Raw genomic sequence first — 13,574 nt, forward strand, 5'->3', positions numbered from 1 at the left:
TGGGTTTAAAATTGGTATACCCAATTAATATGAATATACCCCAATTTGACCAGATTATTTAACCCAGATATTTTTCTATTATTTTTTTTTTTCCAGCCTAGCAAAAAGAAAAGGATTTTCGGCAAAAGAATTTTGATTCTTCCACTGTCAGTTCAAATGACCATTGAATAAACCTCACATAGTGATATACTCTTTTCCCAAAAAAATAAATGAAAAACCATGATATATTCTGAATGGATTTTTTTTCTTTTTTTGGTGACATTAAAGGGAAGTCCAGTACCTCCAGGACCTCCACAGTCCACACATTCGACGTATATTCCAATGGACGTAATGTAAATCACAGAAACAAACAAGGGACATATCTGTCTGTCCTGATAAGCACATAAGTCATTTCTAGGGCATGTTAGATGACACGTATAGCACGTGCCGTTAAACTTCGATCTAGCTAGCAGTCGTCGATCGACATTCACAAGAAAGAATCATAAGCAGTCTCTCTTCTCCCTGAACAAGACTCCAAAAACACAAACACTTTCTTGCACCACCCGCTTTAGGCGGACTGACACCAATAAGAGTCCGTCCATAAATCTCTCCTCTTTTGCATCGAAACACCTCCTATAAGTCGCACCACAATCCAAACCCTTTTCACTCTCTCTCTCCACATAAGCTTTCTCCCCCCCTTCTTTCTCTGACTCTCTATTATTCTCTCTGTTTTTGGATCTGTAATGGCGACTGCAGGAGGAGCAATCGTGGAGTTGATGAATAGACCAATGAAATGTGAGAATAAAGATTTAGGTTGGTTTAGACAGTTGAATGGATTTCCAAATGGAGGTATTATTAAGAGAAGAATGGGAGCTAATAACAACAATAAAGCTTCTTCTTTTAATACTATTTCCATGAGGGTTTCTGAAACTACTAATAATATTACTAGTAGAAGAGGATCTGATAATGGCTCTCCCAATCTCGTAAGTTCTTCCGTCTCTCCTTCTTTTGTTCTTATAATCATGATTCATTAATCTGTCTGTATATCTGTTTTGGGGTGTAATGGAACATATTGAAGATTTTCCATAAAGGTGGGTCTTTTTTATTTCTTTGATTAGTGCATTATCAAGCCCTTACTAGTTATTGAAGATTTTAGTGTATTTAGTAATGAAAAGTGTGTTCTAAGTTTCTAATTGCACAGGGTAATAGGTATGTTCAAGTAATTTTAAATCTATTTTGTTATATGATTATTTGCCTACTCTTTGCAACCCCATTGTTTTTGACGAACAAGTGTCGGACTCGGGTATCGGTAGTATAAATAACATTGGAAGATTTTGTACTGTTGAAAATGACAGTTAAAGAAATGGGGTAAATCGGGACTCCATACACTTGACTGATTTCTGAATGCCTTCTTATAAAGTTTTTGTTGCGGTTTTAAATTGGGGTTGGAAGTACAAATCCTATTGAAAAGAGGAGTTTCTGTTTCATAATTTTAGTTCTTGTCAGGACTCCCTGTATGATGATGGGATGGGAAACCATGAGTCCATGACTTCCACACAAATGAAAGCTTGCTTCCGAAAATTCTCCCCATGGTCTTCTACAAATAATCATTTTGTTATTGGTAAATTGCAATATGCATTCTTGATGCCACATGTAGCTGGAGAATTTTGTTTGTAATTAGCAGAAACATGCTCTAGTTTTACCTTGTATATGTATCCGTCTATGTATCTCTTTTATTACTACACATTGCCTGACATTCTTTGATCGTGTAATTAGGTTGATAAGAAGTTTTCTTTTGGTCTTCATGCTACGGATTCAAACTATGAAGACAGAACAGCGTTAATTAATGCTCAAAGAAAAACGAAAATTGTCTGTACAATTGGTCCTTCTACAGATACACGTGAAATGATTTGGAAATTGGCAGAAGCTGGAATGAATGTAGCACGATTAAATATGTCCCATGGAGACCATAAATCACATCAGAAGACTGTCGATCTAGTTAAAGAATACAATGCCCAATTTGAGGACAAGGTTATCGCCATAATGTTGGATACAAAGGTATGCTCGTAACTTATTCTTCTGGTTTAGAGTTCTGATGTTATCTCTCCTTTGCTATGCCCTTGTGGTAAAGAACTTCTGTACGACAGAATTCAACTACCGTATCATGAACTCTTACCTTATTCTTGAGTGTTCCTTGCATGTCTTTCATTTTTGAATTGTGTGAATGTAGTTCAAGTGTTGTTGTTACTAAATTTGTACATATACTTGTATGTAGGCTAACATGTGGCGTTAGTTAGTATTGGAAAGATCAGAAGAATGCATCTCTAACGCTCATAAAAAGCAATTAGTGATGTTAGAGGTCAAGCGGATTTAGTTGTTATTTGCACTATTTTATTTTATGATGATTCATTCTGTTGGGGTTCAATAGACCTGTGTATCTTTAGCTAGTATGAAAATGAGTATAACTTTAAGTTCTCTAGCATCCTATCTATTTTGCTCGACTCGTACGTTTTTCAGTATTTCTTATAAAATACGTAACCTAATACTAGCTGTGTTTTTATTTATGCAGGGTCCAGAGGTTAGGAGTGGTGATGTTCCTCAGCCTATCTTGTTGAAGGAGGGCCAAGAATTCAATTTTACTATTAACAGAGGAGTGTGCACAGAGGATACTGTCAGTGTAAACTATGATGACTTTGTCACTGATGTGGAAGCGGGAGATATGCTACTTGTTGATGGTAAGCCTGGGTGCCTCTTAAACTGCAGTGATCAGATGAGCTTTTGTATCAGAGGCGCATCTTTGTGTTACATTATATGTGGAACTTTGAGATGAATTTACAATTATGTTGTATGACATTCCTCGTTTGATATAACAGGAGGAATGATGTCATTAGTCGTGAAGTCAAAAACGGCAGACACAGTCAAATGTGAAGTAGTCGACGGCGGAGAACTTAAATCAAGGCGCCATTTGAATGTGCGTGGAAAAAGTGCAACTTTGCCTTCAATTACAGGTTACCTTCTCTCTTCTTTCCTGTATTCCTATAGCACGTTGCCGTAGTATTTTCCTAGTTCTAATTTGGTTGTGTATTAGTCACCAGGAACTCCTAGGGTATGAGCGTATTTCAGTGAAATACTCGTTTTTGCGTATCTCAGTGAGATACGCGTTGGGAACTCGTTCCTAGCAAGGGAGGAAAATAAAAGTATCATTAATATATCTATGAAATTTAATTTACATATGATTTATATTTTGCGTTCCCGACACGTTCCTCGAGTTTCATTTTTGAGAATTTTACGTATCTCGTTTCCGTACTCGCTCCAGTTCCTGGTGACTAAGGGTTGTGTTGATTCAAAAATTAATTTATGGAATTGTCTGTATTTGTGCTATTTTAGCCACTCTCTTATGAAATGAAACCCATAGTTGTTGTTGTTTGTACTTGTGCTATACAGAAAAAGACTGGGAAGACATCAAGTTTGGTGTGGACAACAAAATTGACTTCTATGCTGTTTCCTTTGTTAAAGACGCCCAAGTGATCCATGAATTGAAAGATTATCTGAAAAGTAAAAAATTCACTACCTCCCCAAATTGATTTTCTACTAACCTTTTGCATTTTCACATTGTTTACGGAAAATCCTGACAACGATGCTTTGTCTTGTAGAGAACAATGCCGACATACATGTGATCCCCAAAATTGAAAGTGCTGATTCGATTCCAAATCTTCAGTCAATTATTGCCGCATCCGATGGGGTAAGTTATGCTTCAAATTCCTAACATATTCCCGATAAAAACTAAAATTGTGCCCCTATTACTTAGTATGAAATTCTTTCTCTGAGACTAAATAGAATCTGTTAGTTAGCAAGGGGTCAGCCGTAGACATTTGATTCCATATACCTCCTTTTCTTGGATCAGTACTATTTCAGATTTGTATAGATTTTCATTTCTGTTTTTGTTTCGGTGCTTGTTAGCTATTTTTATCCTTTGTAAACAATTTTATAATTGATATTGGTGGTTTTGGTAAATAAAATTTGATGATTTAGCTAAAAAAGAAGAAGATGCCTATAGTAATGCCCTCCAAGAATCGAGTCCTTAGAGTGTCATAATGTTCTTTTGAACGTTCGAGTTAGTAGTTACTTATTGATTGGATTATCAGGTCTTATTTTTTACATCTCACCGAGAACTATAATTTGGCTATATCATTATATAATTTTGATCATGTTGACTTCCAAAGTTGGTATCTGCCTTTTCATCATGGTACAAGCACGAGTTTACCTATTTTGAAAAGTTTAATTTGCTAAGGTTCAGAGCTCATTACGAAACTCACTCGAGCTTCTGCTCAACTTGTTGTTTAACATGCATAATGATTAATAAATAGTGCAACTTGTTATCCAGACCTCTAAATGAAAGTTCGAGCTCTCTCATTAGTACAATTCTTTTAGTCCTTCAAGAATGGTAAACAAAACTTATGCTGGCAAGCGATAAACTATGATCTTTAGTTATTTAGAACCTTTTGATGGGGCTGATTGCTGAACTCTGAATGAGATGTTGCTAACTTAAGGTTTGACAGGCAATGGTTGCTCGTGGTGATCTTGGAGCTGAGCTTCCAATTGAGGAAGTTCCTTTACTGCAGGTATTCACTTTGTCTTTGTTTTGCAGTAAGTAATAAATTGCAATAAGGCATCGGTGTGAGGTCATTTGACATTGTCTATATGCCTACCACCTTCACTATTTGAAGAGTAGATTATGCCTCACTATTTGCAGCACTTATAAAATATCAATGGACATAGTACATGATTGCAAAAAGCACTTCCTGAGAATCCTTTATTAATAATTATTAAGTAACTGGATGCATATTATGACTCAAACAGGAGGAGATAATTAGAAGGTGCCACAGCATGCAGAAGCCAGTGATTGTGGCAACAAATATGTTGGAAAGCATGATAGATCATCCAACACCCACACGAGCAGAAGTTTCTGATATTGCAATTGCGGTACGAGAAGGCGCTGATGCAATTATGCTCTCAGGGGAAACAGCTCATGGAAAGTAAGTTATAGTGGTCATAATTAAAGACCAGACTAACTCTTCTCTCATTGTTGGTCATAAGTCAGATCTTTTGTTGTTGTTGAGCAGTTTGAGTTCTTCTTTGTTGGTCTTCTTCTTCTCTTGTGAAACAGTGGAATCACCAGACTTTCTATTGCGTTTAAGTTCTCATAATTTTATTTGCAAATTAAATACAACTTGATCTAGAAGGAGAGATAAATAATATTCCTTACGAAGAAATAATCATGAATCATAATCAGTATTAGCTTTACGGTTCTTTACTTGATTAGTTATACATCATATGCAAGCATTACTTTATTAGCCCATGAAGCAATTTTATGAGTTCTTTTATTAATCTCTCATGAACAGAATTGATCCTTTCCTCTTCCACAATTATTATTTTATTTAGGTATCCATTGAAAGCTGTTAAAGTAATGCATACTGTTGCGCTTAAGACTGAATCAGCTCTACCAACCAGCAGTATTCCACCCAATTCGATTGCCCAAAAGGTACATAAACGTATATATTTTCTTCATTTTATGCTGTACTTTTTATACAAAGCGTTTATGAAGTCAAAATGTTGACCTTCATCAGATCTTTCTTGTAAGTTAAAAAGTGGCTCTGTTAGTTTGTTCCAAAGTGGGTTCAGCGGCAAACTGGGACCTTTGACAGTCACTCACCAGGAGTCCCTTCCATTTTATGCATTACTCTTTATTGTTTGTGTATTTAACTGCGTAACATATGTAGCTCTCACTGAACCTGTGCTTTGCTTTGGTGTTTTATCAGAGCCATATGAGTGAAATGTTTGCCTTTCATGCTACCACAATAGCGAACACCCTTGAAACGCCGATCATCGTCTTTACAAGAACGGGATCCATGGCTGTGCAGTTAAGCCATTATCGACCTTCTGCAACAATCTTTGCCTTCACAAACGAGTGAGTGTTTCTATTGACTCATGGAGTACACCTCTTTCATTTGAAGTTAGTTTTATTTTTGTATTTGATGCTGTCGGACATAATTTGCATACGAGAAGCATACTTGGGAAGTTTGTCATCGTGCACTTGCTGTAGAGTATCTCAATTTATAGTTACTAAACAGAAAATTACTTAAGAGACTATACATAGTGCAGTACAAGGTTGAGTTGAGTTGTTTTATCATGTAGATTTAAGCAAAGCCAATTGGGTAATATATCAACACTTTTCAGTTTAAAGGCTAATGTAGTTTTTTTTTTTTGTTCATAACCTTGTATGTGCAGTATAAGGAAATTGTGCTAACATATTGGCGTTTCGTCATTCTTGCTTGTCAGGGAAACAGTGAAACAGAGGTTGATACTTTATCACGGTGTGCATCCCATTTACATGAAATTTTCAGATGATGCAGAAGAAACATTCTCTCGAGCGTTGAATCTTTTGATGGTACTCCAATTGATTTCTTGTATTCTTTGATTTACTCTCCACCTTAAATCATGTAAGCAACTACCATTCTAATACGGTTTCATGTACCAGGAAAAACAATTGATTGAGGAAGGAGGACATGTGACACTCGTCCAGAGTGGAATGCAACCAATCTGGCGCAGAGAGTCTACACATCACATCCAAGTCCGCAAGGTCCAAAGTTGATTATGTATCAGTTATCTTTTTAGATCTGTCCCTGATTGATTTTTAATTTAGTTGATTTAAAATGTTATTCCTGAAATGGAAGATAGAATTATTTCAACGGTGTGTTTTGTCTATCTATTAGGAAGATAGCTGTAGATCTTGATTTTTTCGTTTTTCTTTTTACAAATACTTAATATTCATATTTTAATCTTTATGCAATTTTGCTCGAGGTTTGTGGGTTTGGTGATGCCACCTATATAATTGCTAAAATGGTCCGTTGACTTAGTTTTTCCTTCTTGTGCCACCACTTCTATTGTTGACCTATTTTGCATATCTTACCTGTTATTTATACTCTTTATTTTCTGAAGGACCTGTTATAGTGATTTATATGTCTGAAAGTGAGGTTTCTAGTTGGCAAACACGAAAACAAATGCATACATATATATTTCTTTCTCGCATAGGTCAAGATACAAACTTTCATCTACATACTGGACTCATTAGATGTTAATTCATTGCCCTAACAGTAGAATCCACAAATGAGAGACCCTACTGTTGGAGAAAGACAGAATGACTTCCTTACACTCCCATGCTTGACAATAGCCTAAAGTTACAAAATACAGTTTGGGTCAAGTGTTCTCAAAAGAGGGGCTATGAGCATTCAGAACTGGATAAAATCATAAAAGTCGAGATACTGTTTTACCTCCTTCACCTTTTATTTCTTCTTTCTACTACTTATTTATTTAGTCACCACTTGCAAGGTGCACACACAATGGAATTCATATTAGTAGGCATACGTACTTAAACACAAAGTTCCTCAGACTTCTCCTGATGGGTGCCTCTGTTGCTCTCTCGTCCACCCATCTTGATATACTTGTACCATCTGGCACAAACTATATAGAGCAGGAAATCAGCTGTCGTCAGGGCTGCTAAGAGGAAGTAAAACCTATCAAGATGACCTCGGTTAAGATTCCCAGGGATCCAACCGGGCATATCATCTTCTTTAGATATCTTCATTACTACACTAACTAGTAAACTGCTGACATAGTTTCCAAGTGAAATTGAGGTCATGCAAAGAGCACTGCCGAAACTCTTTAACCCGTCAGGAGCTTGTCCATTGAAGAATTCCAATTGACCGACATACATGAACACCTCAGAGGCTCCTATTAATGCGTACTGAGGGACTTGCCAGAATATACTCATACTACTCGAACCTTCACAGTTAAGACAATCTATTGTAGCAGATTTTAGTCTAAAGTTTTCGACAATTCCTGCAGCAACCATTGCCATTATTGCTATAATTAATCCAACTCCCATTCTTTGGAGCTCTGTTAGTCCTTTGCTTTTAAGTCTGCTGACAAGAGGATCGAGCACTCGCCTATATAAGAAGATGAAAGCCGCTACACTTAGAATATCAAAACTTGACATGCTTGCAGGTGGGATTTTAAAGTTCCCAATGGTTGTTTTCATCGCTGCTCCTTGCTCAACGAATAGTGATGCCATTTGAGTGAAGACAACTGAATAAAGGATTGTGCAGAGCCATATTGGAAGAAGTCTCAATATGCATTTCACCTCTTCAACTTGTGTGATTGTGCAGAGTCTCCATGGGCTGTCCTTCCCTTCATCTTGTAGAGCTAAATCTCTTGAAGTGATGATGGCTGCTCTATCCAAGAATCTGAGCAAAAGTACATAAAAGTAAGTTAGTTCACGAATTTATTTACTGAAGCCAATAGGAAACAGTTTATGGATTCATTTCTTGTATGTACCGATGTTTATAAAAAAAAGGGAACTCTAGAGAACGACTTACTTGAATCCATCGGTGTGGAATATTTTTCTTCCACCACTAATTGCACACCCCTTTCCTTCAACTTCATATAAATCATCGCCGCTTTCTGGAACCCCGGCCCTCCATTTCTTTGCTGCAGCAGCAACAACTTGGCAAAACCTTGCGAGAGGGTTTCCCGTTGCCTTAAAATGACGGTATTTTGGTGTTCCAACGAGAAACAAGACCAATGCAATGAAGGCAGATCCCGTAGAGCACCAAAACCCTAAAGCCCACATCCCTTCATCCTCAAAGTAGCCCAAAATTGTGTTTGAAAAGAGAGAACCAAGGTTTAGAGCCAAGTAGAAGTAGCTAAAGAAAGCCACCTTTTGAAATCCTTCTTTGGAGTCCTCTTCATCAAATTGGTCAGCCCCAAATGTAGCAATATTTGGTTGATAACCTCCATTCCCCAGGGCAACCAAGTAGGTTGATAAGTAAAACAAAGCTATTTCAACCGATGAATGAGTCCTGCATTCTAATGCTTCGACCCCGCAACCATTTGGCTTGACCAGGAATAAGTATGTTGATAATGATAGCAGTGCTAAACCCTGTTTGGCAACCACAAAATGTTAATGTACGTATTAGGAGGCAAAACCTAAACACAAATCTTGAAGATATCGTTAACTTACCACGACGAAGATCATTTGAAAAATGGCACAAGTTTTGTATCTTCCCCAGTATGAGTCGCTGAGGAATGCCCCAACAAGTGAGAAGATGTAAACAGTACCAGTCCATTTGCTGACACTATTCGCTGCCTCAGCGTTGTCTTGTTGCAAAACTCTTGTTAAGAACAACACTAAGTTCACTCCTACTCCAAAGAAGGCCAACGTCGCCAGACCTTGATTAACTGTTTAATCATGTAGAAACAAATATAAGCACACAGTAAAAAAAAACGGTCGCGCTAGGCGCATCGCCACTTACTCGCTGCTTTCACGCACGCTGAGTTGGTGTGGCCCGGTGATCTCGATTATACTCAGAGCATCTCCAATGGGACTCTTCTAAATTCTTATATTTTAGGCCACCTAGGATTTATATACTTTTTGGAGAAAAAACTTCTCCAACGAGAATGTGAAGTAGAATGTGAGGATGATGTGGATGGTTAGTTATTAAGACATCCTCTACTTCATCCTCTGGTTTTAGAGGTTCTTGTAGAGGATGTGCTAAATCTAGTCAAACTTTTCAACCAATCAAATTAATGTTAAATTAACTGAAAATAAGATTTATATAAAGTAAAAAATATTTCAGCCAATCAGATCAATACAAATAGATTCTAATTCTAATCTAAACACCTGCCGGTTGGAGATGACCTCCCTCAAATTCCTACGATGTAGAGAATTTTAGATTTCACATTTTATAAGATGTCTTCCTACACTAACCACGTAGGAAACACACCACAACCCATTGGAGATGCTCTCATTCCACGTATCACTCTTCCCTTTACCAAAACCCTGCAACTGTTTCTCTCTCGTACAGAACCACCAATCTCCCCGTTCCAAAAAAAAAAAAAAAAAATCGCCGATCTATATTTCATGTTTCTACTGATTCAAACCATTTTTAAAATCTAGGGTTTGAATAATTTAGACACTAATCGGTAAATTGGTTGAAATTTATATAATACTGAGACGAAAAATCTACTAAACGTTCATCATCTTATTGATGTTTGTTCTGAAGACCACTCCCGGTAATCATCATCAAATCCTCCATAATCATCAAATCATGAAATTGACAAATTAGTCAATCCATTAATCACTTTGGATTTTGGCTGGTTAATCGAAAGGGGGAATCTGGATCTGTTGGATTGTGAAATATAGGGTTTGATTTGTCAATTTCAATGGTTTTTATTGTCGGTGGTGATGATAATTTGAATTGGAAGATGTTATTAGGTGCAGAAGCTTTCATGGTCTTTTCTTTTCTAAGGGATTAATTCAATATAGGGAGAGCTCATCAGTGGCTGCTACAATATTTCAACACCTCAGAATAATCGCAAGCTGATTAAAAATTATGGGCCCTAGTTTGTTTCATAAGACACTAGTAACATCGTCTTTTTGTTCTAAACTGAGTTGGCTTTGATGAGAAAAAAAGAAAAGATAGATAGAAGAAACTAAATCCAGGAAGAACCGAAGAGGGAACAAAGATATATCTTATTATTGCAAGGTTTTGATTCAGCAACATACCTGCTTTTGAAGTAAATAAATTAGTGTTGGGTTTTGTTTGGTTTCTCTCTTACGAGTCACTACTACTGACTGCTAACGTGTAACTGAAATTCACCCAGGCTCGCCACGTCAACTTGCCGCATGAGAACGCGTGAAAGTGGCGATCACTAGCAGCGTGGTATCTAGCATTTTCGAAAAAAAAAAAAGAGTAACTCCTCCAGCAGCCATAAGCAACTGTGGCGGCTTCAGAGTTTAGACTTGATTGTTGATACCAATTTGTCTACTTTTTCCACCCAAAAAACGTTTAAAAACTAACCAAAGCAGTGAATATTGCTTGATTAAAATAAAATATTTGATCTGATTGGGATCGGTGTATCTGGTCAAGTCTTAAGTCAAGATAGGTGACTTTGGTTATTTTCACCTGATATTGTACCCGTCCAACTTTTACTAGGATCTTTAGAATGAATGGGATCTAGTTTTGGTGTATAAAGTATATGGCAAGTATGTTCTCTAAATTTCAGAAAGAATATGGAATGGAACTTGTCCAATTCTCTAAATAGAAGGTTTATATGGCATGTATATTCTTTGTATACGTTTTCATATTCATAAATTGAAAGGACGTTTTTGTTTTTTTGGTTGATAAAGAGAAGCCCGTATCACGCATGCATGCGTGGTTCTAGATTCCTTTTTTCTAAACCATACAAATTTAGAAAGACTTGTGACTTAAAGCTCCAATTAGCAGCTAGAACAGTGAAAGTTGGTAGCACCTTAAATTTTAGGAACCAATTATTAACTGCAGTGGTGTTTTTTCTTTTCGCGACCCTCACCCCCTTCATTTTTTGTTTTTTTAAAGCATGGAAAAACAAAAGAACAAAAGTAGAGATTTCTCACCCCCACTTCATAGATGGGGATTATATTTTTTTATTTCTTTTCTTTTTCTTTTTCTTTTTTCCTTTTTTTTCTTTTTTACTCCAAAGGGATTTAATTACGTAACAAATATACGACAGACACTCTTGTATACTATTAAAATTTTCAAAATAGTGCAAAATTAAATTTGGTAATGTAAATTTTTTTTAGAGTGGTAAATTTTACTTATTCTCTATAGAACGGTTTAGTTAATTACCAAGGATTATGATTCCTGCAAACCATCCTCCACTCTTGCCTCTAATAGAAGGTCTTCCATGTCTGTCAACAGTTCCATCCAGTGTGTATTCATCATCTGCATCCATCTCTTCTTTTATAACCCTTTTTCTTACTTGTCCTGAACCCATCATTTCATTATTACCCTGCATAATTTTGGTTTTCAAGGAATTGTTATATATCTAGTTTAACAAATTTTAAAATGGCAAGATAAAATACTTCAAGTTATTTCAATAAAATACAATATTCATGAGTTTTGTTGGAATTTTTGGTGAAAAGCCAAGAACAACCCAAAAGCACTGTACCACAACATATGCTTCAAAAAAAAATCAAAACCGTAAGTCCCACACGAACGCAGGCCAATTCAAAAGAAGTACTACGTGAGACATAAATCAAACCGTCTACCAACAAATTTTGATGAAAAACCCTAGGAAGTACTCAAGAAGCGGTACTTAATTAAAAACATCATGTCAGAAATATAATATGTAGACCTTTGGACCAACAATGCATGCAAACTTTTTTTTGGAGAGAGTTGAGTTGTGCATTTAAGTTTCTATGAGTCATGAGTTAGGCTAAGGGTTAAATCAACATGTTTAAGGAAAATTACTGCTTTATTTATGATCTGACGCTGATGTTCAGAGATGAATGAGTAAGTTAAAAGAAGCTTCTGAAGAATAATAAGAAGAAAATATCTGCATGCAAGGTATTCAAGTAGGGTTGGCAAGCATGCCCATGGGATGAATACTAACCCCCTTAGAGATTTCTAAGCTTGTTGATGATGCCATTGATGACGATCTTCAGATGTTGTTCTGTCTCCTAAGAGAAAGAGTAAGAGTTTTTGTGAAAGATATTAAACACAACTGAGAGAAGTGGTGAGAGAAGACCAGGGAGAGTGAGTTTATATAGAAGAAGATGGTGAGAGAGGTCGGTCGATTATAGTGGAGGCTAGAGGTTCATGAGGTAATAAAAAGAGACCCACTCTTAGGGAAAAATTAAACAAAAACAGAAAATTAGGTGTTGTTGGATATGATATGATGGATGAAACAAAGACAAACACTTCCACATTTTCTTTCTAACCCTAACTCTTCTTCTAATTAGTGTTATGTGACTAGACATTTTATAACTTAGCAGACCCTTAATGGGTTGATCAAATCACGAGACCCTACAAACCAAATAGAGCTTTCTTTTCTTTTTAAAGGATGTGGTCTCCTTAGCAAAATTTTAGTTCTAATTTGCAAGATAATAATAAGAATAAGGGAATTAAGTTTATCTCTAAGATTAGATTCAGTAATTATTTTAAAACCTAAACATCTCTTTATAGTACTTTGTGCTTGAATTATCAATGCATATATAGCATATATTCCACTATTTAGGTATACCCGCCATTTGAGATGTATTGGACGCGCGGGCCGGAGTTTATGTTATACATTCCAGTGATTCCACGCTAGTTAAAAAAATACTGCAGAACTTATTTTTTAGTAGTCTAGCTAGCTAGCTAGCAAGAACATGATGATACATAACAACTATAATAGTGAAGATTTACTGTAATGCTTTTATTATATATCAATATACAGTTCTTAAGTGCGATCAATTTTTGTTGTTGAAAGAGAGGTCGTTTTATTTTAGATTGAGAAAATGTTTACAAAGAGCCTTAGCCAAAGCTCATGTAAATTACAGCTGAACAATAACATCCCATTAATTGGATCAATTACTTGTTGAGAGATTGAATAGTTCCTAAAAGTGTCTTCAGTTGAGCTCTAAGGAAACTGTTTGCTTGATTGTAATCGTTACTTCCTCAACTGTCTTATGCCTACCACCATGGGATTTGCAATATCATGCTTCCCACATAATA

General features: G+C 36.3%; 2 protein-coding genes across 2 annotated transcripts; one reads left to right on the forward strand and one right to left on the reverse strand.

Moving 5' to 3' along the window:
• The first annotated feature begins 484 nt into the window (after positions 1–484).
• On the forward strand, positions 485–6,857 carry LOC113297359 (pyruvate kinase isozyme G, chloroplastic-like). The gene is made up of 12 exons (XM_026545798.1): positions 485–962; positions 1,756–2,037; positions 2,549–2,714; positions 2,853–2,987; positions 3,424–3,534; positions 3,633–3,721; positions 4,539–4,601; positions 4,840–5,015; positions 5,422–5,521; positions 5,799–5,947; positions 6,319–6,427; positions 6,518–6,857. Exons 1-12 carry the CDS (start codon positions 723–725, stop codon positions 6,629–6,631), a joined length of 1,734 nt encoding a protein of 577 aa, XP_026401583.1. The 5' UTR covers positions 485–722; the 3' UTR covers positions 6,632–6,857.
• A 164-nt stretch (positions 6,858–7,021) lies between these two features.
• Positions 7,022–12,769, reverse strand: LOC113297358 (protein NRT1/ PTR FAMILY 7.3-like). The gene is made up of 5 exons (XM_026545797.1): positions 12,472–12,769; positions 11,706–11,868; positions 9,059–9,276; positions 8,415–8,977; positions 7,022–8,282 (listed from the first exon to the last, which is right to left on the reverse strand). Exons 1-5 carry the CDS (start codon positions 12,505–12,507, stop codon positions 7,409–7,411), a joined length of 1,854 nt encoding a protein of 617 aa, XP_026401582.1. The 5' UTR covers positions 12,508–12,769; the 3' UTR covers positions 7,022–7,408.
• Between the last annotated feature and the right edge of the window lie 805 nt (positions 12,770–13,574).

This window comes from Papaver somniferum, chromosome 7 (genome assembly GCF_003573695.1).
Source record: "Papaver somniferum cultivar HN1 chromosome 7, ASM357369v1, whole genome shotgun sequence".
Classification (NCBI taxonomy): domain Eukaryota; kingdom Viridiplantae; phylum Streptophyta; class Magnoliopsida; order Ranunculales; family Papaveraceae; genus Papaver; species Papaver somniferum.

Excerpts from the sequence above, each read along its gene's own strand:
- LOC113297358 (XM_026545797.1), bottom strand. The coding sequence starts at position 12,507 with ATGGCATCATCAACAAGCTTAGAAATCTCTAAGGGG. Across the intron at positions 11,869-12,471 it reads GCTTAGAAATCTCTAAGGGG|GGTAATAATGAAATGATGGG; the intron begins GTTAGTATTCAT and ends AAAATTATGCAG. Across the intron at positions 9,277-11,705 it reads TGCAGGAATCATAATCCTTG|TTAATCAAGGTCTGGCGACG; the intron begins GTAATTAACTAA and ends ATGATTAAACAG.
- LOC113297359 (XM_026545798.1), top strand. The coding sequence starts at position 723 with ATGGCGACTGCAGGAGGAGCAATCGTGGAGTTGATGAATAGACCAATG. Across the intron at positions 2,715-2,852 it reads AGATATGCTACTTGTTGATG|GAGGAATGATGTCATTAGTC; the intron begins GTAAGCCTGGGT and ends TTGATATAACAG. Across the intron at positions 5,948-6,318 it reads ATCTTTGCCTTCACAAACGA|GGAAACAGTGAAACAGAGGT; the intron begins GTGAGTGTTTCT and ends CTTGCTTGTCAG.